At 55.1% G+C, this 26,801-nt stretch overlaps 1 protein-coding gene across 4 annotated transcripts in view; it reads left to right on the forward strand.

The window, feature by feature from the left end:
- ZFYVE28 (zinc finger FYVE-type containing 28) overlaps positions 1 to 26,801 on the forward strand; it is a 118,168-nt gene that overhangs the window by 41,672 nt on the left and 49,695 nt on the right. For 3 of the 4 annotated variants that reach the window (XM_057546543.1, XM_057546544.1, XM_057546546.1), the window contains exons 2-5: positions 13,584 to 13,724; positions 21,889 to 22,026; positions 23,317 to 23,519; positions 24,657 to 24,746. In XM_057546543.1, coding sequence (XP_057402526.1) covers positions 13,584 to 13,724; positions 21,889 to 22,026; positions 23,317 to 23,519; positions 24,657 to 24,746 — 572 coding nt within the window. Of the gene's footprint in view, positions 1 to 13,583; positions 13,725 to 21,888; positions 22,027 to 22,062; positions 22,114 to 23,316; positions 23,520 to 24,656; positions 24,747 to 26,801 lie in introns of those variants that run through there. The other variant, XM_057546545.1, reaches the window with a different exon arrangement.

The raw sequence follows: 26,801 nt of genomic DNA on the forward strand, positions 1-26,801 counted from the left end.
AACGTGGGGTGAGGCTTGTTCTCGGAGGCACAGGAGGCGAGCGGGGAAACCCGCGGCCCCCTCGTGTGACCCAGGGCGCGTGAACCGGACTCCCTGTCTGCGGCCTGGGGCATCCGGGCAAGCTCTGGAGGACCCAGGATTGTGGTCATTTTCACCTCTGTGTGTCCGTAGGGCCTTGGGCGGAGCTGCTGCCCAGGGCACGTTCACACACGTTCCAGTGGACTGAAGCTGGAAAAAGAAGAGGGACTTCCCAGGCCCCCCAAAACAACCGGGGCACGGTGGTCCCCTCTCCTGCCTGCTTGTGCTGTGGTGCACCTGGGAGTCAGGGTGGGGGGCGGGGAGGGTGCGTTCCTTTCCCGTGGCTCCTGTGGCCACACAGCAGGCGGCGGAGAACAACAGGAATGTATTCTTTCACAGCTCAGGAGGCCACAGTCGGAAAGCGGGGTGTTGGCAGGGCTGGTTTCTTCTGGAAGCTCTGAGAGAGAGTCTGGCCCTTGTCTCCTCCAGGTTCTGGGGGCTCCAGGCACTCCTTGGCCTATAGACGCGTCCCTCGGATCTCTGCCTGTTTCTCCCGTGGCCTCTTCTCTGTGTGTACGTCCCCTTCCCTTGTAAGGACACTTGTCATAGGAGGTGGGGCCACCCGGGCAATCCAGGAGGGTCTCATGCCAAGACCCTTACCTTCCTTCCATCGGCAAAGATCCGTTTTCCAAGGAAGGTCACATTCACAGGTTCCGGGTGGACTTTTGAGGGCCACCTATCCCACCTGCTACAGGTGAGTAGGGAACACCTCTGGGGTCCCAGCGCAGGTGATGGGGAGCCTCTTTGCCTTGTCCCAAGGACTCTCTGTACAGCAAGTTGGGTCCTGATCCTGGCGAAGCTGCCGCACCGCACAGTCCACACCTGCCCACGGCTTTGGTGAGGTCGTATGGCGACCTCGTCCCTCCAGACAGAAGGCCCAGTGTAGACCGTGCGTTTGTCTGCGGGGCTGTGGAAGAGTAGATCTGGTCAGACCCGAGAGCGCCTCGGCAACTTCACTCGCGTATGGAAAGATGGCGGGAGCAAAGGAGACTTACAGATAGACGGATGGCAGCACACGGAAGGATGCTTCACGGCGTCGGTCACCAGGGAAACGCAAGTCCAAATGACACAGCACTTCACACCAACGGGACGGCTAGAATCAGAAAGCCAGGCGGCAACAAGTGGTGGGGAGGACGTGGAGAAATCGGACCTTCAACGCTGCTGTTACATGATCAGTTTTATTGAGATGTAATTGACACGCAGCACTGCATGAGTTTAAGGTGTGCAGCATGAGTTGACTTACATACGTCACGAAATGGTTATCACGGTAAGTTTAGTGAACATCCATCTTCTCATATAGATACAACATTAAAGAAAGAGACGGAATTTTTTCCCTGTGATGAGAACTCTTAGGACTTTCTTAACTTTCATATATAACACACAGCAGTGTTAACTATATTTATCATGTTGTACATCACATCCCTAGTACTTCTTTATCTTACAACGGGAAGCTTGTACCTTTTGACCCCCTTCTTCCAAGTCCCCCTCCCCACACTGTCCCGCTTCTGTAACCACAAATCTGATCTTTTTTTCTATGAGTTTGTTGGTTTGTTTCTGAAGTATAATTGACCTACAACACTGTGTTAGTTCCTGTTACACAACATAGTGATCTGATATTTCAAAATGATCACCAGGATAAGTCTAGTTATGATCTGTCGCCATACAAAGATATCACAGTTATTGGCTATATTCCCCACACTGTACATTTCATACCCGTGGCTCATTTATTTTGCAACTGAAAGTTTGTCCCTCTTAATCTCCCTCACCTATTTCTATCCTCCCCTCATCCCCCTCCCCTCCGGAAACCACCTGTTTGTTTTCTGTATCTATAACTCTGTTTCTGTTTTGTTATGTTTGTCCATTTGTTCTGTTTTTTAGATCCCACATATAAGTGAAATCATACAGTATTTGTCTTTCTCTGTCTGACTTACTTCACAAAGCATTTACCCTCTAGGCCCATCCATGTTGTCTCAAATGGCAAGATTTCATTCTTTTTTATGGCTGAGTAATATTCCATTGTGTATATGTACCACATCTTCTTTATCATTCGTCTATGGATGGGCTCTTAGATTGGTTCCATATCTTGGCTGTTGTAAATAATGATGCGATGAAGATGGAGGTGCAGATATCTTTTTAGATTAGTGTTTGCATAATCTTCAGATAAATACCCAGAGGTGGGATTGCTGCATCATATGGTAGTTTTATTCCTAAGTTTTTGAGGAACCTCCATACTGTTCTCCACAGTGGCTGCACCAATTTTCATTCCCACCAACAGGGCACAAAGGTTCTCTTTTGTCCACACCCTTGCCAACTCTTGTTATTTGTGTTCTTTTTGATGATGGCCATTCTGACAGGTGTGAGGTGATATCTCATTGAGGTTTTGATTTGCACTTCCCTGATGATTAGTGATGTTGAGCATCTTTTCATGTGCCTGTTGGCCATCTGTATGTCTTCTTTGGAAAAATGTCTATTCAGATTCTCTGCCCATTTTCTGAGTTGTTTTTTGATGTTGAGTTGTATGAGTCCTTTGTATACTTTGGATATTAACCCCTTATCAGATATATCGCTTGCAAATACCTTCCCTCATTCAGTAAGTAGCCTTTTCATTTTGTTAATAATTTTCTTCACTGTACAGACACATTTTAGTTTGATGTAGTCCCATTTGTTTATATTTACTTTTCTTTCCCTTGCCTGAGGAGACAAATCCAAAAAAATATTACGATGACCAATGCCAAAGAGCATACTGCCTAGGTTTTCTTTTAGAAGTTTTATGGTTTCAGGTCTTACATTTAAGTCTTTAATCCATTTTGAATTTATTTCTGTAGATGGTATGAGAGAGTAGTCCAGTTTGACTCTTTTGCACGTAGCTATCCAGTTTTTGCCAACACCATTTATTGAAGAGGCTGTCTTTCCCCCACTGTATATTCTTGCCTCCCTTGTCATAGATTTATTGCCCATATAAGTGTAGGTTCATTTCTGGGTTCTCTATTATGTTCCGTTGATCTGTGTGCCTGTTTCTGTGCCAATATCATACTTTTTTGATTACTATAACTTTGCAGTATAGTTTGAAATCAGGGAGTGTGATACCTCCAGCTTTGTTTTTCTTTCTCAAGATTGTTTTGGCTATTCAGGGTCTTTTGTGTTTCCATACAAATTTTAGAATTATTTGTTCTAGTTCTGTGAAAAATACCATTGGTATTTTGATAGGGATTGCATTGAATCTGTAGATTGCCTTGGGTAGTATGGTCACTTTAACAGTATTAATTCTTTCAGTGTATGAACACGGTATATCTTTCCATCTGTTTGTGTCATCTTCAGTTTCTTTCATCAGGGTCTTATAGATTTCTGAGTACACGTCTTTTACCTTCTTAGTTAAATTTATTCCTAGTTATTTTATTCTTTTTGATGTGATTGTAAATAGGATCGTTTTCTTAGTTTCTCTTTCTGATAGTTCCTTGTTAGTGTATAGAAATGCAATAGGCTTCTGTATATTAATTTTGTATACGGCAACTTTGCTGTTATATGATTGTTAAATCGTGCAGCCACTTTGGAAAACAATCAGTTCCTCGAGAAGTTTAAAGTTACCACATGACCAGGAATTCCACTTCTAGGTTTATGCCCAAGAGAAAACATATCCACACAAAAACCTGTTCATAGCAGCATTATTCATAATAACCAAGGTAGAAACAAATACCCACCAACTGATGAATGGATCAACAAAATGCAGTCCATCCACATGGTGGAATATTATTCAGCTATAAAAAGGAATGAAGTACTGACATAGAAGCCAGACATGAAAGGTCACATCTTGTATGATTCCATTTACTTGAAATATCCAAAATAGGCCAATCCATAGAGACGGTAGATTAGGAGCTGGTGGAGGGATGACTGGAAATGGGTGTGAGGCTTCTTTTTGGGGCAATGAAAAGGTTCTAAAGTTAGATCCTGGTGACGGTGCAGACTCTGTGAATGTAGTAAACCCTCTGCACTGCATACTTTAACCAGGAGGATGTTATGGGATGTAAGTCACGTCTCAATAAAAGTGTTTCTAGAAGCCAGGATTACACTCTCTGGGGACAGGGTGGCGGCTGGGCTCGTCCCCACCCGTTGGAGCCGCCCGTCCACAGAGCAGCACCACCCAGGTGGCCCCGGGTGAGGTGCGGCCAGAGGGTCTGGGCCCGAGGTGGCAGCAGCCATGCTGGGTTTCTAAGTCCTTGGGTCCCTCAGGGGTCTGGAACTGTGCATCACCCCCTCCTGCTCACCAGGGGCCTCCCTCATGGTGGCTTCCAGTGACATCCGATCTCTCAGGTCCTCCCCTCGGGACATCCCTTGGGATTCCATGTTCCTCCCCAACCAGCGTGTTCCTGGGGCCCAGGCAGGAATGGCCTCTGCCAGCCCACTTCGTCCCAGCCCGGTGGGGTGATGGGCCCCAGCCTGGGTCGGCAAAGCAGAGATCGGGGTGACCACCTGCAGTCATCAACGTGGCCCGGAACCCGGGACCCCTGTTCGGGCCTTTTGATTGCTCCTCTGATTAAACAAATAAGTTCAGTTTACATGCGTTCTGATTAAGTCACTCAAATCCCTTTTGAAGGAGAGGAATAATTCACAATAAGCAATTTAAATTTCCACTTCCCACGAGCGGATTTCCATCCGTCCTGGAAGCTGAGAAGATTGCGACCTCCCCTCGGCTGTTTCCTGGGCTGCTGTCAGCCAGGCCGGGCCAAGCCCAGGACTTGTCCCCGCAATGGGGCATGGCCAGTGGCACCCCAAAGGCCCAGGGCCCCCGGGACAGTGTCCTGTGGCTGTTAGCAGAATGGGAACAGAATTGATTGGCATCCTAACAGGTTTACTATGTAATAGTCTTAAAAATAAAATTCTTTTTAAAGAATCTTCAGCCTATTGAAATTCAAAGACAAGATCGCCTGCAGTGTGAAAACCCGACTGTCAGATACCATTTGTTCCGTTTGGTGCTGCGGTGACACTCCCCCTCGAGGTCTGTTGCCACCCTGGGCTCTTTTCCTCTGCAGTTACGGAAGAGCTTCTTTATGACCCACTGCAGCTGCTGCGGTTAAATTTCTTGCAATCAGTGTTCTTGGCGTGTCATTATACAGCACTTGATTGAGAGTTTTATCTGAGAATTCACTCTCCTTCTGAAAACCCTTCGCTAGACGCTCAGTTACCTCCAGGCATTGTGTCTGCAAATACTGCAGCCAAGGCAAGTGTGGTCACCTGGGGTGTTGCAGGGCCCCGAGCCCAGGTGCTCCCCTGGAAGGGGGGTGTCCAGCCCGATAGGGGACACCTCATTCTCACAGGGCCAATCCAGCCTCCTCCCAGGGCTGGGGGCTTGATACTCCGGAGAACTTCCTCCCATGATGGGGATCCGTCTCCAGATGAGACTAGAGCAGAATTATAAAGGGGCCCCTCGCTGTGCTCCACGGGCAGGGACCCTCTGCAGTCAGAGGGTTTTCTCCTGAGCCGTTGCTGGGCTGCTCTCCAGAGCGGCCGGCGGTGGGGAAGCCGCCCCCTCGGAGCTGGCTGTGGATTTCACTACAAATGAGACCAAGTCAGCTGGGAGGAGCGCCGCTCGGTGAGATAGCAGGTGCAGGGAACTGACTTACTGGATGTCTAAACTGGTCCCAGACTCTAAAGCTTTCAGGGTACTAATTTAGCAGACCATCTGGGAAGCTGCAGAAGCCTGGGCTTGCCTCAGGGCAGTCCACGGTCAGCTCTGCATAACAAGGTTCTTATAAAACATCATTTTGGACAACACTGGTTACAGCGATAAAAGTATTTGAAACAAAAATTTAGTGAGGTTTAAAACTGTCTCAGGGTTTCCCTGGTGGCGCAGTGGTTAAGAATCCGCCTGCCAGTGCAGGGGACACGGGTTCGAGCCCTGGTCCGGGAAGATCCCACATGCCGCGGAGCAACTAAGCCTGTGCGCCACAACTACTGAGCCTGCGCTCTAGAGCCGACGAACCACAACTACTGAGCCCACGAGCCACAGCTACTGAAGCCCGCCCGCCTAGAGCCCGTGCTCCGCGACAAGAGAAGCCACCACAATGAGAAGCCTGCGCACTGCAACGAAGAGTAGCCCCTGCTCGCTGCAACTAGAGAAAGCCCGCGCGCAGCAACGAACACCCAACACAGCCAAACGTAAAAAAATTAATTAATTAAAATAAAATAAAACTGTCTCAGGATTTACATGAATCTCTTAGGTGTGGATAAGATTTCAGGACTATTTTTTGCTGGAGTAACTGGACCCTAGATGTAATTACATTTTGCATCTCCCCCCTCCCCCCAGATCTCTCTGAGATGTGGTGCCTTCTTTTTGGGCGTCCATGTTCAGCCCCAGACTGTGTTGGGGCAGTGGCCTAGGGCAGTGACTGAGCTCACTGTGAGGTTGGGTTGCCTCCGCTCACCTGGGCTTCCTGAGTACCACTCGACTGGTGTGGTGTTTAAGTCCTTGCCTTGCCCTGCTAAGGAGGAGGTGCCCCTCCCACCAGAAAGGGACTTGCCCTCCCATAGGCACCCCTCCTGTGGAGTAGGGGGGAGCACCCGTTCTGTGTCTGGACCATGTGTGTCCACTTTTCCTCCCAGAATTCATTCCACAGCTGGCTCAGTGGAGGTTTTCTGGAGTGGAGGTGCCTCTCCAAGCCCCCTGACCCAGACTCCAGCCCAGGCCCCGAGCTGGAGGGCTTGGGGAGGGCCTCCCCTGCCCACTGGGAACCAAGCCCATCCAGCCAGCGCTGCGCCAGTTTCGAGCCTGAGTCTGGAGAAGTGCTTCCCACCAGCCAGGCCTGGCGCTGGCCACGTGTCCTCAGCTCGGGCCCAGGGTTCGGGGCTCTGAAGGGCCAGAGACGAGGGATGGGCTTGCTCTGGGTGCTGGACTGTGGGCCAGGGCTGGCAGGCCGAGGGCCCAGGTCCACTTCTGCAGGTGGGCGGTTGAGCGGCCCAGACCCCGAAGCCCGCGCCGGCGCGCACACACACACACACACACCCCGCAGGTGCACACACGGGCAGTGGGTGGTTCAGTGCCCCCTGGGAGCCCTGGAGAGGCGCCGACGTCCTTACCCTCGTGCTCGCCTGCGTTTCTGGGGCTGCTGGTCCTCGGCCTCCTGTTCCTCCCACGTCGCGCTTTGCGAACACTGCGACCTCCCCGCCTTGAGGGGCAGCGGCCCCGAGGCCCCCTCTCGCTGCGCCCGCCTGGCCGTCGCGACTTGGTCCTGCCCTGCGAGATGTGGGGGGCCCCGCGTTTGGGGCCCCAGTCTCTTCCTCCTTCCCCTCCGCGCGCCCGCTCTTCCGGGCTCACCGGGACACCTGCGCCCCAGGGCCCCTCCGCGTGCCCCGCCCTCTACCCCTTTCCGGTTCTCTGCACCCCGGCCCTTGCGCCCTTGCCCACCTCCCCGCCCTTCTCTGGGCGCCCCCTTCTGCCTGACTCGAAGGATCCAGGGGCCCGTGGGCAGGGGGCACGCGCGGTGGCTGCGCCTGTCCCCGGCCTGGGACTCCGGGTGGAGGGGTCGCTCGCACCCTCGCTGTGGGTCACGCTGCCTCCTGGGGTTGAGGCCCCGTGCGGCTCTGCCGGCAGGACGTCGGGGCGTGTTCAGCCGAGTTCCGGGACAGGGCGCTGGGGGTGGCGGCGATGTTCTCAGGAATGACGTGGGTCCTTAGCGTCTCATTTCTCACTTATCACGGTCAGTTGACGCCACCGCCGCGATGACTGCACCAGGTGCAGACCCCCCGAGCGCCGTGCGAGGTATCCCGTGTGCTTTAAGCCCACTTTGCAGATGATAAACAGAGGCGTGGGATAAGGTCACCGCCGGTAAGGTACTGAGCGGGACTTGAACCTGGAGCCCACCCTGGACCCGTGTCCAGCACGCATCCTCTACATTCGGTGCCCACCTGGTTCCTCTTGCCACCTCTTGTCTGAGCCTCAGACTCTGCCCCCATGCTCTGGAGGGCCCTTGATTCCTCTAACCGAAATGGCTTGTTTTGTTATTATACCATAGGGGTAAAATATTTATTGATGCAAATCGAAGGTAAAGCCATCAGCCTTTCCTGGGCAAGCACTTGGCAGTGTTTTGCTGCAAAGGGCTGTGCCCTTGAGGCAGCAGGGCTCACAGTGGCCTGGCTGGCCTCCGCACAGCTAAGGACAGGCCACCTGTGGTGCCAGGTCAGGCTGCAGGCACGTGTGGGGCCAGCTGACTGTCCACTGGCACCTGCCCAGGGTGGGTGGGTCCTGGGGTCCGGCAGTGAGCTGGTCTGCAGCCCAGGACAGGGCCAGCCTCCCGGGGGGATGGATGCTCTCCGGGCGTACAGACTTGACACGTGGTGTCTGTGCAAGCTGACCCACTGTGGCCCACGAGCCTGGACCCTGAGCCACAGAGCCTGAGGCCTGGTGGGACCTGCCGGCTCGCCCTCAGGTCCACGTGGTGCCAGCCGGGATGATGGCTCTGTGCTCTCTGGTCCCCGTCACCCAGCGGGAGCCAGTAGGGAAACTGAGTCACGGGACAAGGCCTTCCTCTGTCAGGGAGGCCGAGTGGCAGGTGAGACTGCTTACTGGGTATGGGATACTGGGTGGATTTATGAATCTCGCTCTCTGAGCCTGGGTTTTTCCTTCTGTAAATTGGGGAATAGCCCTTACCTTCTGGGGAGGTGGAGGCGTTGGATTAAGGGAGTTAGATGACACACATTCAGCTCTGGGTGGTTATCTTTGTGATTAAACTGCACCCGAACCCTGGCCACCAATTCCTACAACCACCAGCGATGGGCGCCCCTCGAGTCTCGGTAGGAAGCAGCTGGCTGCCCCAGGGGCTCGCTGATGGGGGGTGCTGGGCAGACCGAGCGAACTACGGGCATGGTGATGTACCTCTGGTCGGTTCCGTACCCAGGCCTGACGGCCACAGGGAGGGCAGGTACCCGAGTCCTGAGAGAGAGCAGGGGCCGGAGGGGCACCCAGCGGGAGCCCTGGTGGAGGAGCCTGGGGGGCAAGGCGGGCAGTTGAGTGGGGGTGGGGCAGGAGTAACCGGCCACCAGCCATCCACGGGCCAGATGGCAGGCTGCCACCATGTGACTACAGGAGTGTGTGCCTATCTGGGGCGCCAGATCCGCTGACGGTGGCTGGTGGTGCCGCCAGGTCAGCGCTGGTGTACTGATGCACTGATGTGGACCAGGCCAACCCTGCGGATATGGGTCACGGCCTCCCGGGCACTCCAGGACTCAGAGGGGACAGAGGGTGGTGGAGACTTGCAGGAGGGTCTGGGTGAGTGTTTGGAGAAAGTGAGGGGTCCCAGCCCTGGTGACCAGTGGTCAGTGGGTTTCCTTGGCAGTCCAGCATGGCCTGGTCAGCTTCTCCCGTGCCTGGGGCCTGAGGATCAGCGGGTGGTCGGGCGCACAGCACAGGGAGCTGCCAGATTCAGAGAGTGTGACTTGAGGCTTTTCTCTGGTTTCTCTGCGATGCTCTTGGATTTGGGTGTTGCAGTGGGGAGTCCAAGGCTTTACTGGAAAACTGGTCCAAGCGAGGCCCAGGGCCTGGGCTGGCCTCTTAGGCACCCAGCCCTCACCCCTGAGCTCCCTGCACTCTGTCCAGCTGAAGAGCCCACCTGGGGGGTCCAGCGAGATCCGCAAGGCTCTCTTCTGCAGAGTGTCAGGGTGGTGGGGGTCCCGTGGGGTAGTACGTCTCGGGAACCAGCGTTCGGAGCCCAGGTCATGTCCTGGGACAGCTGCTGGGGGGCTGCTGGCGGGGCAGCGGGCTGGGACTCTGCGCACCCGGGGCTGCACTCCATCGCTGAGCTTGCGAGGCGGGTGTGAGGGGGCTGGTCCTTTCTGACCTGGCCGTGCTGCCTGACCTGCCATCTGTCCCGCCCACCTGTCCCACCATCTGCCTTCTCTTCTCGTTCCCTTCCTGGCGCTTGGCTGCGACTGCGCTGCTGCCCTGCAGTGACAAGGCATCCTTCTAAGGTTCTTCCGCTGCAGTGTTTACTTCCTATTTGGGAAGCAAGAGGCGTGAGAGGGATCCCGCCCTGGTCACTCTTACCTCCTCCTCTCTCCCACATGGGCTCCTGAGTATCCTTAGAGTGAGACCTGGGCTGGCTGCCAGCTCTGCCGTGTCCATGGATGTGACCTTGGCCATTAGTCTTCTTCATCTGGGTCAATATTGGGCCACCTCACAGAGGGGTCTGCACCGGGCTGGGGACACTCAGGGTTCATGCCACATTCTGCCGCAGCCCAGCTGGCCAGACTCACAAAGGCTGGGTCCCTCCGGCATTGTCACATGCCTGGCTCAGACGGGCTCCTGAGTGCGGGGCCTGAGCTCACACCCACCTGCATCCTGTATCCCACATCTGCATTCACATCTGCATCCCGCATCCCCATCCTGCATCGCAGAACAGGAGTTTGAATGAATGGATAATTTCATCAGCTTTACAAAATTAGTTCTGAATTAGTCAACTTTTGCACTTTGGACTGATTCAGTACTGCTGTGTTTTTGGGTGTTTGAGGCTTCTTTGGGGCTGCTTGTTCACTACTCTTCTAACCTCCTAAGCTAAAATGCTACCTTCATTAGTTTTATTTTTGTCTTGTAACAGTGAAAACTGTCACTGCTATGAATTTATTTTGAGAAAATATTGACATCATGCGCCAAAAAAGACATTACTACTGGGCTCTCTTTTATTCTCTTATAGTTTTTATTTCAAAATAGGGTGAGTACTTCTTCGTATTTATATCAATTGATTCTCTTTGCTGTGGACATTTTACTTAGGGACATTTAAAAGTCTAATTTAGGGGCTTCCCTGGTGGTCCAGTGGTTAAGACTCTGCGCTCCCAGTGCAGGGGGCCCGGGTTTGATCCCTGGTCAGGGAACTAGATCCCACATGCTGCAACTAAGAGCCCGCACGCCGCAACGAAGATCCTGCATGCCGCAACTAAGACCTGGTGCCGCCAAATAAATAAATAACTATAAAATAAATAAATAAAAGTCTAATTTATAATTTGATTTTAAATGTTGTTGAATGAGGCTGACTGATTCAAACCAAAGAGAGAGTTCCTGTTCCTAATCTTTACCTTCCTCCAGTCGGCAGGCCTTCGAGCTGGCCTGAGGGTGACCCTGCCCTGCTGGACCCATTTAGTTGTGAGTGATCAGCCGGCTGGAGACTGCTGTGTTTGCTTCATTCTCTGCATACTTAGAAATGGAAATGTAGCACCAAAATTTTCTTTTGGATTCTGTTAATCAGCACAGATTGAGTTTTGTAAGTTGTGTTCATTCATTTCCTGGACTTCTGCCTGGAGGTTTTGTCTCCCTAGCGTCTGGGGTTTCCGGGTGAATGTGACTGCCACAATCAGTGAGGTTCTCCTGCTGCTCCTCGGCACCCCCAGGAGACACAGGGGACTTTTGATTTTTCTTTGGAAATGCCAGTCCTGAGGGGGCCGGAAAGCTGTCTCGGAGTATCACTAAAATTTAAAAATCACACAGATCTTTTGTGTCTCAACAAAATAAAGATAATTGTTAGGTTTAAAAAATTTTTTTTCTGAATTCTCCAGTTTCTGCTGTGTGTGTGTGTGTGTGTGTGTGTGTGTGTGCTCAGCTCTCTTTTTGCTAATGGTCAACACATTCGTAGGTCTGCTCTTAAGGTCTTTGATTTACTGAAAGCAAAGCAAGGTGAGCCCAAAGGCTTTGTCTCTGTGCATCGATTCCAAGGTGGCAGATTCCACCACGCCCACCCCGTGCCCTCCACAGGGAGAGCGGGAGGCTGTTCGTGGTCATGGAGACGTTTAGCCCACGCAAGGCTTGCGGGGGTTGGCTGGGGTCCTCCAGTACTGGGTGCTGTTGTTTTCTTCCCTGGCCTCTCCCCGGGCAGGCAGGCCCTTTCCAGTTCTCCACAAGCCCCACTGCTCCCTTTTGTCTTCTCCCTCATGTAGGTGTCTGCCAGGCCCTGAAGGCACGAGATTGAACCCTGGTTGGGGGGTCAGAGGGCAAGAGTGTCTCTCCCTCCTCCCAGCTTCTGAAACTAAGAGGAGGCTCCAGGGTGGGAAATGGGTCCAAATGGGCCTTAATGGAGGGATGTGGGTCGGGGTAGAGGGAGCTTGACTCCAGGGTGGCAGGGACAGTGCGTGAGGGCACCATTCAGAGTCAGCCGGCTCCCCACCTCCCAGACCCCCTCCTTCCGTCTTTCCTTCCAGTCAGCACAACAGGAAAGGGGCAAAAATGTACTGCCAGCCCCTGACCCCAACCTGGTTCCGGTCTCATCACAGAGGGGTCACTGGTGGCCCTCCTGGGCGTGAGTCAGCTGAGCCCATGGAGGGGGCCAGGGTCTGGACCTGCCCCATTCCTGGCCGTGTCCCCAGCCCTGCATCCTTGGCAGTGGGTGTTCAGGTGCCTTTGCTGGGTTGGTGCACGGATCAGTGAACCCCTGCCACTCTCCGGTGGAAAGTCCCAGGGAGGTCTCCCATTGGCCCTGCCTGGGTCACATGTCTGCCTCCTGGACCAATCACTGAAGCCCCTCCCCCCCCCCCCCCCCCCCCCGGCCCGAGGTCGGCTCAGCCTCCCTGAGGGGCTTCCTCACCACCCTAGGGGTTTGGGCCAGCCTCGCAAGTGACCCAGAGTAAGGCACTGATGAATGACCAAGACCCCTGAGCGGAGGAAGAACCACCCTGGCACGGGCCACGTAGGGGGAGGGGGCGGAACACAGGCTCCATCGAGCAGTGAGCTGAGAGAAATTACGAAAATAAGTTACCTTATGTTCAACAAAATGTAGAGCGTAAAGACAGCCATGTGCTGATTCTTAGGTAGAAGGAGGAGGGAACCGAGGGTTGATTGGGTGTCTTTCCTTCTCTTCTGTATCTCGCTGTCCCATCATGAAGGGCACCTTTTATAAAAACATGTTTGAGGGCTTTGCCACCCTTCCCGTGGGCTTGTCCTAATCCTGGAGACTCAGATCCTAGGGGACAGCCCTTGGCACCTCGGCTGGAGGGAGCACAGCGCGGAGGCCTGGGGTGGGCGTGAGCGTGTGGACAGGACAGCACGTGGCCGGCGGGGCTGGAGCTGGGGACAGACCGGGGCGGTCAGGTGGCCGGCAGGACGGGCAGAGGCACACGGAGCTGGGCCTTCGCTCCAAGGGTGGGGTTACGCCTGAAGACCCAGAATCAGAAGAACGCCCCGTGCCTTTCGTGGGAGGTGAGCCCCTGAGAGAAGCGTTTCCCGCCACAAAGCCCCGCCCCTCCTGGCGTCGTGGAAACAGGGCTGAGCGCTGGGAGGAGGCTGGGGAGCGGGCCGCGCCCTTCCTTCAGCGGCCGCCTTTATCACTTCAGTTTAGTTTTGGACTAAAACTCCTTCCTGAGAGCTGATTCCACCGTCCCGCGCCCCGGCCCCTCCCCAGCCCTCGTCTGGGGTCGTTCTCCCCGCCCCCGGGGACGTAGGGGGCATCAGGGGAGCCGGCGGGGCGACGGCCCCGCCCACGGTGGGGACAAGGCCACGCCCCCCGGGGCGGCGCTCACGCCCTCTCTCCCCGCAGCGGTCGGACCCGCAGCTGCTGGCGCAGTTCTACCACGCGGACGAGGAGCTGAGCCAGGTGGCCGCCGAGCTGGACAGTCTGGACGGGCGGAAGGATCCCCAGCGCTGCACGCTGCTCGTCAGCCAGTTCCGCTCCTGCCAGGTGAGCGGCGGGACGGAGGGGAAGGAGGGCGCGGGCCCGGGGAGCCGTCTCAGGGAGGGAAACCGGACCGGAGTGGGGCGGGGGGGACATCCCGGGGACAAGAGCAGGTTGGAAGGGGCGGGGTCGCGGGACACCATCGGAGAGGAACGTGGGAGGACGAGGAGCCGGCACGGGGAAGGGGACTACGGCCCGCGGGGCCGCCGCAGAGCTGGCAGGGTGGCAACCTCCTGCTGTAGGGTTCAGCTGGTCCTGGACACCATGCTGGGAATTCCTCTGGGTTCCCCGAACACCCGGGAGGCTACACCAGCACGAGAGCACGTGGATGAAGCAAGTTTTGTCAAGTGACCGTCAGGGTCGTTCACCAAGTTCCAGAACCTTCTCGGTGTATTCAGTCCACCAGTCTGAGCCTCTCCACCGGGGAGGTGAGGGCTGTGCGTCCTAGATCACAGGGCGGGTCCGGGGAAGCAAATGTCCCGTCGTGTGTTTCAAGCATCAAGGGTTCTTACAGAATCCTTGAGGGGGCGGGAGGAGCACACCCCATCCCATTCCCATCTCTCAGGAGGGTCCAGGGACCAAGGGGACAGGAGGGTCTCCTGACTGGCTGGTCTGTCGATGCCCTGCTTCCCCACCGGGGGATGTCCTTCCTGTGCCCTCAGCTCACCCACCGCTGGCAGCGAGGAGGCCTCTCTCTGCCCCCTCCCCCCACCGCAGGGTGGGGCTCCCTGCAGGGGACTGTGTTTACTCCCAAGGCCACTCATGCCGGCTCACTGGCTATTGTAACTGCATGTTACACAGAGTGACCGAGTGGGGTGAAACTTGGCTTGTGCCTTGCAGAGCCTCCGCAGGGAAAATCAGAGAAGGAGGACGGCCCTGGTACTGGATGCGGGTGAGGCCGCTTAAAAAGGTCAAGAAACAAGTCATAAAAATCAGCTAAAGTAGTTCACTCTCACATAGCGACACAAGCATCTTTCACTTCTCACTCCTCTCTGAAGACCCCTGTGTCGGGGTCCCCAAAGCCACCCTGGGCTTCCAGCAGGAGGACACGCAGGGCTCACGTATACTCGGAGCTCTGAACCATCACAGTGAAAGGCTGTGAAGCAGCACCACCGAAGGGAGAGGGCCCGGGGGCGAGGTCCAGAGGAAACAGGCGCCAGCTTCCAGAACCTCGTCCCGTGGAGTCACGTGGGCCGCGTTCCACCCCCAGCGACACGCTGTCCCCAGGGAAGCTCGTCAGAGACTCAGAACCGGGGCTCTCATTGGGGGCCCGCAGGCTCCGCAGGCCCCTCTGCCGGGCACACACTGAACTGCAGCCCCGGGGAGGAGGGAAGGGTGTCAGCACAGACACAACAGGGGAGGCCCAGGGAGCCCCCCATCCCGACACCCCAGCTCCCGGACGCCAGCCCAGGGCCAGCCCCGCACGCAGGCCTCGCAGAGAGCGGCAGCCAAGCCCGCTGGGAGGACTCCTCTCCCCACAAACGCGTGGCTGAAAGTTATGGCTGAGGCACCCTGGGTGCTGGCTCTGTACTCAGCTGCCCGCCACAGGAAAACGCGCCAAAGTGAGCCTCCCCGTGTGTACCGTAACTTAATAAAGGCTTGTCACTGTCACATTCGTTTCACTGGCCAGTTACTGGGGCTCCTTGTTTTGTCAGGGGCTCCCACTACAGTGAATTTCTACAAAGCTCAGCTATTTAGGTTGGAAAGTCACTTTCATTTCTAACATCTTTCTTGAAACGGGCTTTTTTTTTGGCTGTGCTGCTCGGCTTGTGGGATCTCAGGTCCCCAACCAGGGATTGAATCAGGGTCATGGCAGTGAAAGCCCGGAATCCTAACCACTAGACCACCAGGGAACTCCCAGAAACAGGCATTTTGCCATTTCTAATCTTCATTGACCTTCATGATGCTGCCAGTTCGTTCATTCATTCATTCATTCATTCGACAGCGCTCACTTGCAGAGGTGCCCCTGGGCAGAGGGTGGATGATGTCATAGGAGGGAGCCAGGCAGGCGCAGGGGAGGTGGGCATTTGGCAGGCCGTTGCGGTCAGGGAGGGGCTTTGACAAAGGCCGAGAGCACGGGGTGATGTGTGTGATCACAGCACAAGAACCGAGATAAGGTGCAGGTCTGACGGAGGCGGCTGGCTGCGGCCCACTCTGCCGGGTCACTTGCTGGCCTTGATTTTAGAGCATGGTTGCCCTGGGGAGGTCACCCAACTCCAGATGTAGCTGGTCCCCCATCCCCCGAAGTTCCCAGCACCTGTGAGTCAGTTCCAGAGGATGTGGACGCCCCTGCCAAGTACCCAGAGGTCATGAATTTCTCGGCCGTGGGTAGTGGCTCAGCCCCCTGTCGGGGGCACCGCAGGCCTCCCAGGTCCCGTCAGACCAGGTGGACCCTCAGCTGAGCAGGGGGCATCTGTGCAGAGCACGCATGGCAACGCCAGCCTGGCCCGGCTCTGCTTTCCGGGGGCCCCTGCGGGTCCTCACGTTGGTCTCAGGGCTGCTCAGGTCATACCTTCTGGCTGGGGTCAGCCGGACAGGCTGGTACCACGCTGGGTGTGGTGTTTTGAACCTTCTGACCCGAAATGGGGTCTTCTAGCTAAGTCTCCAGCCTGCCCAGGCACGCAGCAGAGGCCCAGCGAACCGCAGCTGCTGCTTCTCCCATGTGGCACTGTGGAGGGTGAGGCAGGTGCACTGCGGTTCAGCCTCGCTGGGCTGACTCTCATCCCAGTTAGAAGGAATCTAAGTAATGCGCTTTTGTGTAAACTAAACTTTCTTCAGGAAAATTGTGGACTAGGGCACACATGAGTATGCAGGTGGTTTCTGATGACTTTTGCACGGGTTTTCGTTTTCCTTCTTGCTTCAGAAAATCGTAAAGGATTTAAGAAATCATGCTGATGGCGCAGTAGGATGAAATGAATTCTGGGTTGTTGTTATGCACTGAACTGTGTCCCCCCACCCCGCCCCAAATTCCTGTGTTGAAGCCCTAACTCATAGCGCCTCAGGTGTGACTGCATTTGGAGATGGAGCCTTTAAAGAGCTGATTAAGGTAAAATGAGGTCACTGGGGTGGGCCCTGATCCAATCTGAGTGGTGTCCTTACAAGAAGAGGCTGTTAGGACACAGACAGGCACAGAGGGACGACCATGTGAGGACACTAAATCCCTCATCAGACGATGATTTGCGAACATTTTCTCCCAGTCTGTGGATTATCTTGTCATTCTCCTAGCAGTTTTTTGAAGAGCCTAAGTTTCAAATTTTGATGAAGCCCAATTTACCTATTTGTTTCTTATATAGATCATGCTTTTGGTGTCATATCTAAGAAATCTTGGTTTAACCCAAGGTCATCAAATTTTCTTATTTTCTTTCAGAAAGAAAGAAAGGTTTTATATTTATTTATTTATTTGGCTGCCTTGGGTCTTCGTTACTGTGCGAGGGATTTCTCTAGTTGCGGCGAGCAGTGGCTACTCTTCCTTGTGGTGCGCGGGCTTCTCACTGCGGTGGCTTCTCTTGTTGCGGAGCATGGGCTCTAGGCGCACGGGCTTCAGTAGTTGTGAGGTTTTATATTTAGGTCTCTCATCCATATTGACCTAACTTTAGTATATGGTGTGAGCTTTCAACCAACATTCATATTTTTTTTGCAAATGAATTTTCAATTGTTCCAGCATCATTTGTTGAAAGACCATCCTTTCTCACTGAAAAAGACTGTCCTTTTTGTACTAAATTGTTCTTGCACCTTTGTTGAAGATCAGTTGTCCATATCTGTGTGGGTCTATTTCTGGGTTCTCTAGTCTGTTCCGCTGATCTGTCTTAAGGCCAGTATCACACTGTCTTAATTATGGTAGGTTTAAAGTAAGTCGTAAAATCAGAGGGCGTCAGATCTCCAACTTTGTTCTTCTATTTCAAAGTTGTTGTGGCTGTTCTAGGTTCTTTGCATTTCCATATGAAACTTAAAAACAGCTTGTAGATATCTACAAAAAAGCCTGAGTTTTTGATTGGGATCGCATTTAATCTATAGATCAATTTTGGGAAAAGCATTGAGTTTTTCACCATTCAGTGTGATGTTAGCTATCGTAGGGTTTTCATAGATGCTCTTTTTCAGGCTGAGGAAGTTGCCGGCTATTCATAGCTTGCTGAGAGTTTTATCAGGAATGGATGGATGTTGGATTTTTTTCAGATGCTCTCTCTGTGTCTGTTGAGGTTATCGTGTGTTTTTCTTTCCTCTTAGTTTGTTGATATGGTAAATTACATTTAGATTTTATTAACTATTTTTATTACTGTCCACCCCATCACCCACAGCAACAGCAGCAGTAACAGCAGCTGATCCGGGAGGGACAGATGGGATAAGCCCCTGTAAGGTTCCTACTGTATATGTGAGGTGGTATCGAACTCTTTGAAAGCAGTCTTATGTCTTTATGTCATACATGTTCGTCTTACATGTGTTTAGACTCACATTATATTGTCAGTGTTTTTGTTTAAACAGTCAAATTTTTTGTAAAGAAAATTAAACAATAATAAAGGATCTTGCATTTTTCCCGTGCAGTCGCCCTTTTTGGTCTCTCTGTTCCTTCGTGAAGATCTCAATTTCCATCTGGTGTCTTTTCCCTTTTGCATGAAAGACTTTCTTTAGCATTTTTTTCAGTGTGAGTCTGCTGGTCATGAATTCTTATCTTGTCATCAATTTTGAAAGCTATTTTTGCTGGGTTTAGAATCCTAAGTTGTTAATCATTTCCCCCTCAATACTTGAAAGATGTTCTTCCACTCTTCTCACTTGCATTGTTTCCAGTGAGAATGCTAATGTGATCTTACCTTTGTTCCTTGTATGTAAATTTTTTTCTCTTGCTACTTGTGAGATTTTCTCTTTTTATTAGTTTTCCTCAATTTGATTATGCTGTGACTTTGTATCGCTTTCTTTGTGTTTCCTGTGCTTAGGGTTCATTGAACTTCTTGGATCTGTGAGTTTATAGTTGTCATTAAATTTGGGGAAAAAATTAGTCACTATTCCTTCACATATTTTTTTCTGTTTCAGTTCTCCTCCTTTTGGGTCTTGAATTGTATGTATTTTGACATGTTGAGGTTGTCCTAGAATTCACTGATGGTCTCTTCTATTATTATTATTGGTATTTTCTCTCTGATAAATTTGGAAAGTTTCAATTGCTATGTCTCCAAGTTTATTGTTCTTTTTTTCTGACCTGTCTAATCTGAGGTTAATCCCATCCAGTGTATTTTTGTTTTCACCTCAGATACTGTAAGTTTTGTCTCTGGATCAGTTTGAGACCTTTTTGTTTCTTCATTGATTCTACGTAACTTTCTGAACACACGAAAGTCAGTTATGACAGCTGCCTTCATCCCCTGTTCTATCACCTCTGTCAGGTCTGGGTTGGTTTCGATGGGTTGCTTTTTCTTTTCATCATGTGTCATATTTTCTTAATTCTTTGCAAGCCTGGTAATTTTTTAAAATTTAGTTATTTATTTATTTTTGGCTGAGTTGGGTCTTTGTTGCTGCACACAGGCTTTCTCTAGTTGCAGCGAGCGGGGACTACTCTTCGTTAAGGTGCGCAGGCTTCTCATTGCGGTGGCTTCTCTTTGTTGCGGAGCATGGGCTCTAGGAGCGCGGGCTTCAGTAGTTGCAGCGTGCAGGCTTCAGTCGTTGTGGCTTGCGGGCTCTAGAGCGCAGGCTCAGTAGTTGTGGTGCATGGGCTTAGTTGCTCTGTGGCATATGGGATCTTCCTGGACCAGGGCTCGAACCCGTGTCCCCTGCATTGGCAGGCGGATTCTTAACCACGTGCCACCAGGGAAGCCCAAGCCTGGTAATTTTTTAATTGGATGCCTGACCTTGGGAATTTTACCTTGCTGAGAGCTGAGTATTTTTGTTTTTCCATAAACTTTTTTGAGCTTTGTTCTGTGATACAGTTTGGTTACTTAGAAATGGTTTGATCCTTTTGCATCCTGTTTCTTTAAGATGTTAGGCAGAATCAGAGCTGTGTTTAGTCTGGGGCTAAGAATAGTCTGCTACTGAGCCGAGACACTTTCGGGTATCTACCCAATGCCCTGTGAACCGTGAACTTCTCTACTCTTCGGCCCTGTGCCCAGCTGAATACTCAGGGGCCTCCCCAGAGGCTGTCTCCCTGGGCAGCTCACTTACGTCTGCTACTCTGTCCTCTGGATTCTGGCTGCCTTGGTCTACCCGGGCTCTCAGCCCTATCACTTCAACTAGGGAGTTTGCTGGGTCCCACGTGGGTACCCTCTGTCTGTGCCGTGACCTGAAAATTCCCTCCAGGCAGTGAACTGGGCAGTCATAGCTCCCGCCTCATTTGTCTCTCTTCTCTCTGGGATCACTTATTGCCTGACGTCCAGTGTCTGGAGAACCGCTGTCTCATTTGCTTCCATTACTGTTGTTTGAAGAGGTAAATTTCATGCATGTTGCTCCACCTTGGCTGGAATCGGACGCCCCAGTAAACGTCCGTTGAGCGACACCGTGTGTTCAGCACTGCTCTGTCACTGGGGACCCATCAGTGCAGGAAAAAAGACCTCACCCTCAGGCAGCTGCCGTCCTGGGGCTGGGCAGGGTGGGATCAGTGCCACTCAAAGGCCACACAACTTTGGGTAAGCCCTGCCACCTTGCTGGGCTGAGATCCCTGGCTCTCAATACGAGCTGACGTTTCCTGAGCACTTGCTGTTATTTTTGCCATTATTTGTTCATTACTTTGTTGAATCGTGAGAAAGAGACCTGCCCACCCAGAAAACCTTTTAAATAGAGCTGACAGTAGGACCACTTGATGTTGGTTGGATTTATTTTTATGTTTTGTGCGATTTCCTTATGGTGCAGAATTTCCTTCAGAGTTCAGTGCGTCAGTTGTTTGCATTAGAAAGTCATGCTTCCCGCTCACATCTACTGCCTAAGAAAAATGAAACTCAAGCCTCAGAGGGTGGAGAGGAGGACTGTTGAGATACAGAATTGCTGAGGGTGAGGGTGTGCTGTCTTTTTCTGGAAAGCAATTTGGTGGAATGTAATTAGGGCCTATAAATGCACTTCACACTCTTGACTTTGTAATGCCACTTCTAGGGATGAGTGGATTCTGAGGGACTGACCCAGAATTCAGTGTCAGGCACCACAGTGGTGATTGCGTTATTCACGGTAAATTAGAAATGACATAAATGTCCAGCAGAAGAGGAAGCAGGGAGTTAAAAGGATGGTCCACGTGCTGGAATCTTACGTGACGCCCCGTCACAAGTTGGATTTGTGGAAAGTGATAATAACATGTCCCAACTGTAAATGACAGCAGCAGAGTACAAGACTGTGTCCACAGATGATCCCAACCGTGCTGATGGGAAGCAGCCCACGGGGACAAGACCCGGAAGGAAGCGTGCCACCTGCAGTCACACTGTCCCAAGGACATTCCCTGCCCCTCCACTTTCCCATGTTTCCAGTGTCTCTGGGATGAATGGGTATTAATCTTACCTTTAACAAATTAAAGAAGCAAACTAAACTTGGAACATTCTTGCAATTCTACTGAATGGATGGTAGACGTTTCAAGAACAGGACAATTTTGAGAAAAGAATGGGATGTGATTTAAGATGCAGTAAAACAGGTTGGAAAAGACCAGTCTTACATGTGGTCTCCTACTGATGTCTGTCCCGACAGCAGGTCTTCCCTGACTGTGTCGCGATCATGCCCAGGATGACACAGACTTATACTGTTAATCAGAGAAGCACAGCAAGTGGGCGGTGAAAATCCACTTTTTGTGTGTCTGTCCACCTAGCAATTCCATCTCTCCAGCTCTCTCCTAAGAAATTTGTGTACAGGAGTTCAGCGAGATGCTCGGGGCGGCCATCGTGGCTGAGGCTGCAGGGGCCCAGGTGCGGGTCAGCAGGGAAAGGTACAGCCGTCACACAGGGCGATGCACCATGAACTTGGTGACTGACGTGGGAAGCGCCCTCAGCCCTCATGGCGGGTGCTCCAGACACCTGGACGTGGGGAAGGGTGTGCTCTTCACTCTGGATACTTCTGGAAAGTTTGAGCTCCTTGTAGCAGTGGCAGAGCAGGCCCACATGTGCTACCACATCACCTGGTCATCCTAAGCTGCACTGGGCTTGCTTCTCTGACTTTCCAAGCAGTCCTGCCAGCCGCCAGCTGGAGCTGCGTCTTAGCGCACTTCCCGTTTCTGTTTCAGGACAACGTGTTGAACATCATTAACCAGATCATGGATGTGTGCATCCCCCAGGAGCGCGCCCCGCGGGATTTCTGTGTCAAGTTCCCCGAGGAGATCCGGCACGACAACCTGGCTGGCCAGCTCTGGTTTGGCGCCGAGGTAGTGGGTGGCCGCCGGGGTCCGGGGTCACGATGCTGGGCGTTGCCCAGCTGCTCCTCTACGACGCTCACTCGTGTGCAGCTACAGGTGCAGGGCCCGGCGTCTCCTCCTCCAGGGGTTACACATGGTGCTGAGCCTGTAGGGTCGCGGGGAGGCGAGAACATGCTCCCTGGAAACTATACACAAGCAGATACAGACACGAGGCCTCACATGTGATTTCTATGAGGTTCTCAGGCCCCCAGACACATAGGGCCTAAAAGCGGTTATTACAGTAATGCTGGTATTCGGAACAGCACTGCCCGCCCGCACCCGCAGGACTGTTTCTTCTGGCGGGGCGGGGCCGCTGCGCCCTGGCCCACGCTCCAGCCGCCACTCACATAGCCCCTCCGGTCTTGGTCTTCACCTCCCGAGGAGGAGCCTGAGGCACGGGAGGGAGGTGCCCGCCCGGGGAGGCAGGACCAGCCTCACCCCAGCCAGGGGTGACCCGTGGGACACCCAGACGACCCCTTGGCCTTGCTCTCGGACCCTAGGGGCGTGCGCGGCCCGGTCCTCCCCGCCTCAGCTCTGCAGGACTCCTGGAATGCCCCCCTCCCCCACGCTGCCGGGCTCTCGTGCCCACCTGCTCCCCTGTTTCAGCCCATTCCACCCGGCTCCTCTGAGCCGCACCTGGTTGGGGCGTCCCTGCTGGGGCCCTGGGTAGGCCGTCTCTCCCCCCAGCCTCAGTGCTCAGCTCTGCAAAGCGGGTCCCAGGGGCAGGGGCAGCTGTGCAAGCCATGAGGTGATGTAGAGAGCCTTTATGGACACGAGGCGTCTGCTTCCTAGAATGCCTGGAGATGCTGGGGGGCCGCGGTCAGCCCCGGTGCGGTGGACCTGGAGTACGGCCGGAACCTGGCGTCTGTGGGCCGGGTGGGGAGGGGACAGGGGTCACATGGCCCGGAGGCCCCTGCATGGAGCCCCCAAGCCCGAGGGCGTTGGTTCTCACCGCCATAATGGCTCCGCATCTAAGAGAAACCAGGAGGGAGCAGGCGCCCCAGAGCGGAGGGGGGAGGGGGGCAGGAATATGAGGGAGGGGCTCCCGGAAGGGAGGCCCGGGAGGCGTCTCCGGGATGAGGCGCCCCAGCCCCGCCGTTCTTCTGCCCTCCGGTCCCACCTCTGGCTGTACAGTCTTCTCGGGCGCCGTGGTGGGGGGACCTTTCTCAGCGCCCGCTGTCGTGGGTTCCGGAAGCCCGCACGCTCCGGGCGCCGAGGACACGCGGGTGGGGCCTCCCTGACGCCCTCTGCCGCCCGCAGTGCCTGGCCGCCGGCTCCATCATCATGAACCGCGAGCTGGAGAGCATGGCCATGCGGCCGCTGGCCAAGGAGCTGACCCGCAGCCTGGAGGACGTGCGCGGCGCCCTCCGCGACCAGGCGCTGCGGGACCTCAACACCTACACGGAGAAGATGCGGGAGGCGCTCAGGCACTTCGACGTGCTGTTCGCCGAGTTCGAGCTGAGGTGAGCGAGGAACCCTAACCCTTTGCCCCGTGGGGAGGGCTGGGGGCGGGCAGCTCCGCCGGGCTCTGCGTCTGCAGCTGGGAAACTCCGCGGAGGGAGGCGCGGGCTGGTTCCGGGCCGCCGCGGGGGGGGGGGGGCGGGGGCACGGCGTAGGGGGAGGGGCGGAGGCGGGCAGAGGCGACCGAGGGACGCAGGGGACGCTGGGTCCCGCCCAGCACCTCTGCCGCTGGTGGTCCTGCGGGTGAAGGTCACGGTCAGCACAACGCCCCGCCCCCAGCACGTCTCTGTGCCCGGACGTGGGACGCGGCAGGAGCCAGGAGGAAGTGGTGGCCGCTCGGGGGCCTGCTGGGGCCCCCAGCTCCGTGGGGTGAGGGGGGCGCCTCTCCAGCGCAGCGGCTCTGCCCTCCCGACCCCCACTAGCTCCCTGGGGCGTGCCTGTCCCCGCCCGCGGCAGAGGACATGGCGTGGTCCCTGGAGCCCTCACAGGACGGGCTCTGGAGGACCCGGGACTGCGGGGAGGGACCTGTGCCGTGTCCACAGACACGGAGACGCTGGAGGTAGATGAGGAGCAGCACCCCAAAGCCCGTCCACGGTGGCCCGGTTAATGAAAGCTGTCCGTCCTGTGCCGTGTGGGCCCCAGAAGGAAGTCAGGCATTCCAGCCGGTTCTCTAGGGAGTGGGCGCCACAAGTGAGCTTTATAGCTTCGGCCGGCTCTGTCTGCTCCACATCTTTCCAACTGAGCTTTCCTAACAAGAAAAACTAGTTAGTGACAGAAAAATGTTCTCACCTGGGGAGTGGGTGGAGCCCCCTGGCCCTGCTCTGTGTGGGGGCCCAGGGGTTGTCCGTCAGCCCTAAACAGGGTCATTCACTCCCTCGAGGCTGGGGACCGTCGCGGCAGTGGGCAGTGGCGGTTCCAGGATGGGCAGGGCTGTGGGACCCAAGGAGGCGCTGGTTGAGGCCTGACCCTGGGAGGAGCTTTGGCTCAAAATATAAACGGTGATGCTGGGGGTGTGTGTTTATGAAGCTGCTGAGATGCGGCCGGGCTGCAGTTGGAAGGACCTCATCTGGTTGTCAGTTAAGACACCCTCGGTTCCGGGAGACACCAGGCGGCCCTCACTTCCTTCTCTCTGTTTGCAGCTACGTGTCGGCCATGGTGCCCGTGAAGTCCCCCCGGGAGTACTACGTGCAGCAGGAGGTCATCGTGCTGTTCTGTGAGACGGTGGAGAGGTGAGGCCATCCCGCAATGGCGGGGCCCGGCTCCTCCTGCTGCCCGGGGCCTGGCGAGGGCTGCACCCGGACAGGGGCACCATGTGCATGTGCCACGGGGCCTCCACACACACACCTGTTCCTCAGCCCCGGCGTCCCCTTTCTCTGGGCCCACACCCTGCAGGTGGAGCTCACATGGTTGGGAAGGGCTCCATGCTCACCTCCTCTCCTCCCTCACCTCCTCACCTCCCTCACCTCCCTCACTCCTCACCTCCCTCACCTACCTCACCTCCCTCACTCCTCACCTCCCTCACCTCCCTCACTCCTCACCTGCCTCACCTCCCTCACCTCCTCACCTCCCTCACCTCCCTCACCTCCCTCACCTCCCTCACCTCCCTCACCTCCTCACTCCTCACCTCCCTCACCTCCCTCACCTCCCTCACACCTCACCTCCCTCACACCTCACCTCCCTCACCTCCCTCACTCCTCACCTCCCTCACCTCACTCCTCACCTCCTCACTCCTCACCTCCCTCACCTCCCTCACTCCTCACCTCCCTCACCTCCCTCACTCCTCACCTCCTCACTCCTCACCTCCCTCACCTCCCTCACTCCTCACCTCCCTCACCTCCCTCACCTCCTCACCTCCCTCACCTCCTCACTCCTCACCTCCCTCACCTCCCTCACCTCCCTCACTCCTCACCTCCCTCACCTCCCTCACTCCTCACCTGCCTCACCTCCCTCACCTCCTCACCTCCCTCACCTCCTCACCTCCCTCACCTCCCTCACCTCCCTCACCTCCTCACTCCTCACCTCCCTCACCTCCCTCACCTCCCTCACCTCCCTCACACCTCACCTCCCTCACACCTCACCTCCCTCACCTCCCTCACTCCTCACCTCCCTCACCTCCCTCACTCCTCACCTCCCTCACCTCCCTCACCTCCTCACCTCCCTCACCTCCTCACCTCCTCACTCCTCACCTCCCTCACCTCCCTCACCTCCCTCACCTCCCTCACACCTCACCTCCCTCACCTCCCTCACTCCTCACCTCCTCACCTCACTCCTCACCTCCTCACTCCTCACCTCCTCACCTCCCTCACTCCTCACCTCCCTCACCTCCCTCACTCCTCACCTGCCTCACCTCCCTCACCTCCTCACCTCCCTCACCTCCTCACTCCTCACCTCCCTCACCTCCCTCACCTCCCTCACCTCCCTCACACCTCACCTCCCTCACACCTCACCTCCCTCACACCTCACCTCCCTCACTCCTCACCTGCCTCACCTCCCTCACCTCCTCACCTCCCTCACCTCCTCACTCCTCACCTCCCTCACCTCCCTCACCTCCTCACCTCCCTCACACCTCACCTCCCTCACACCTCACCTCCCTCACTCCTCACCTGCCTCACCTCCCTCACCTCCTCACCTCCCTCACCTCCTCACTCCTCACCTCCTCCTCACCCCTCACCTCCCTCACCTCCCTCACCACCCTCACCTCCCTCACACCTCACCTCCCCTCACACCTCACCTCCCCTCACCTCCCTCACTCCTCACCTCCCTCACCTCCCTCACTCCTCACTCCTCACCTCCCTCACCTCCTCACCTCCCTCACCTCCCTCACCTCCTCACTCCTCACCTCCCTCACCTCCCTCACCTCCCTCACCTCCCTCACACCTCACCTCCCTCACACCTCACTCCCTCACACCTCACCTCCCTCACCTCCCTCACTCCTCACCTCCCTCACCTCACTCCTCACCTCCTCACTCCTCACCTCCTCACCTCCCTCACTCCTCACGTCCCTACCTCCCTCTCCTCACTCCTCACCTGCCTCACCTCCCTCACCTCCTCACCTCCCTCACCTCCTCACTCCTCACCTCCCTCACCTCCCTCACCTCCCTCACCTCCCTCACACCTCACCTCCCTCACACCTCACCTCCCTCACACCTCACCTCCCTCACTCCTCACCTGCCTCACCTCCCTCACCTCCTCACCTCCCTCACCTCCTCACTCCTCACCTCCTCACCTCCCTCACCTCCCTCACCTCCCTCACACCTCACCTCCCTCACACCTCACCTCCCTCA

The sequence above is a fragment of the Balaenoptera acutorostrata genome, chromosome 5 (genome assembly GCF_949987535.1).
Source record: "Balaenoptera acutorostrata chromosome 5, mBalAcu1.1, whole genome shotgun sequence".
Lineage (NCBI taxonomy): Eukaryota > Metazoa > Chordata > Mammalia > Artiodactyla > Balaenopteridae > Balaenoptera > Balaenoptera acutorostrata.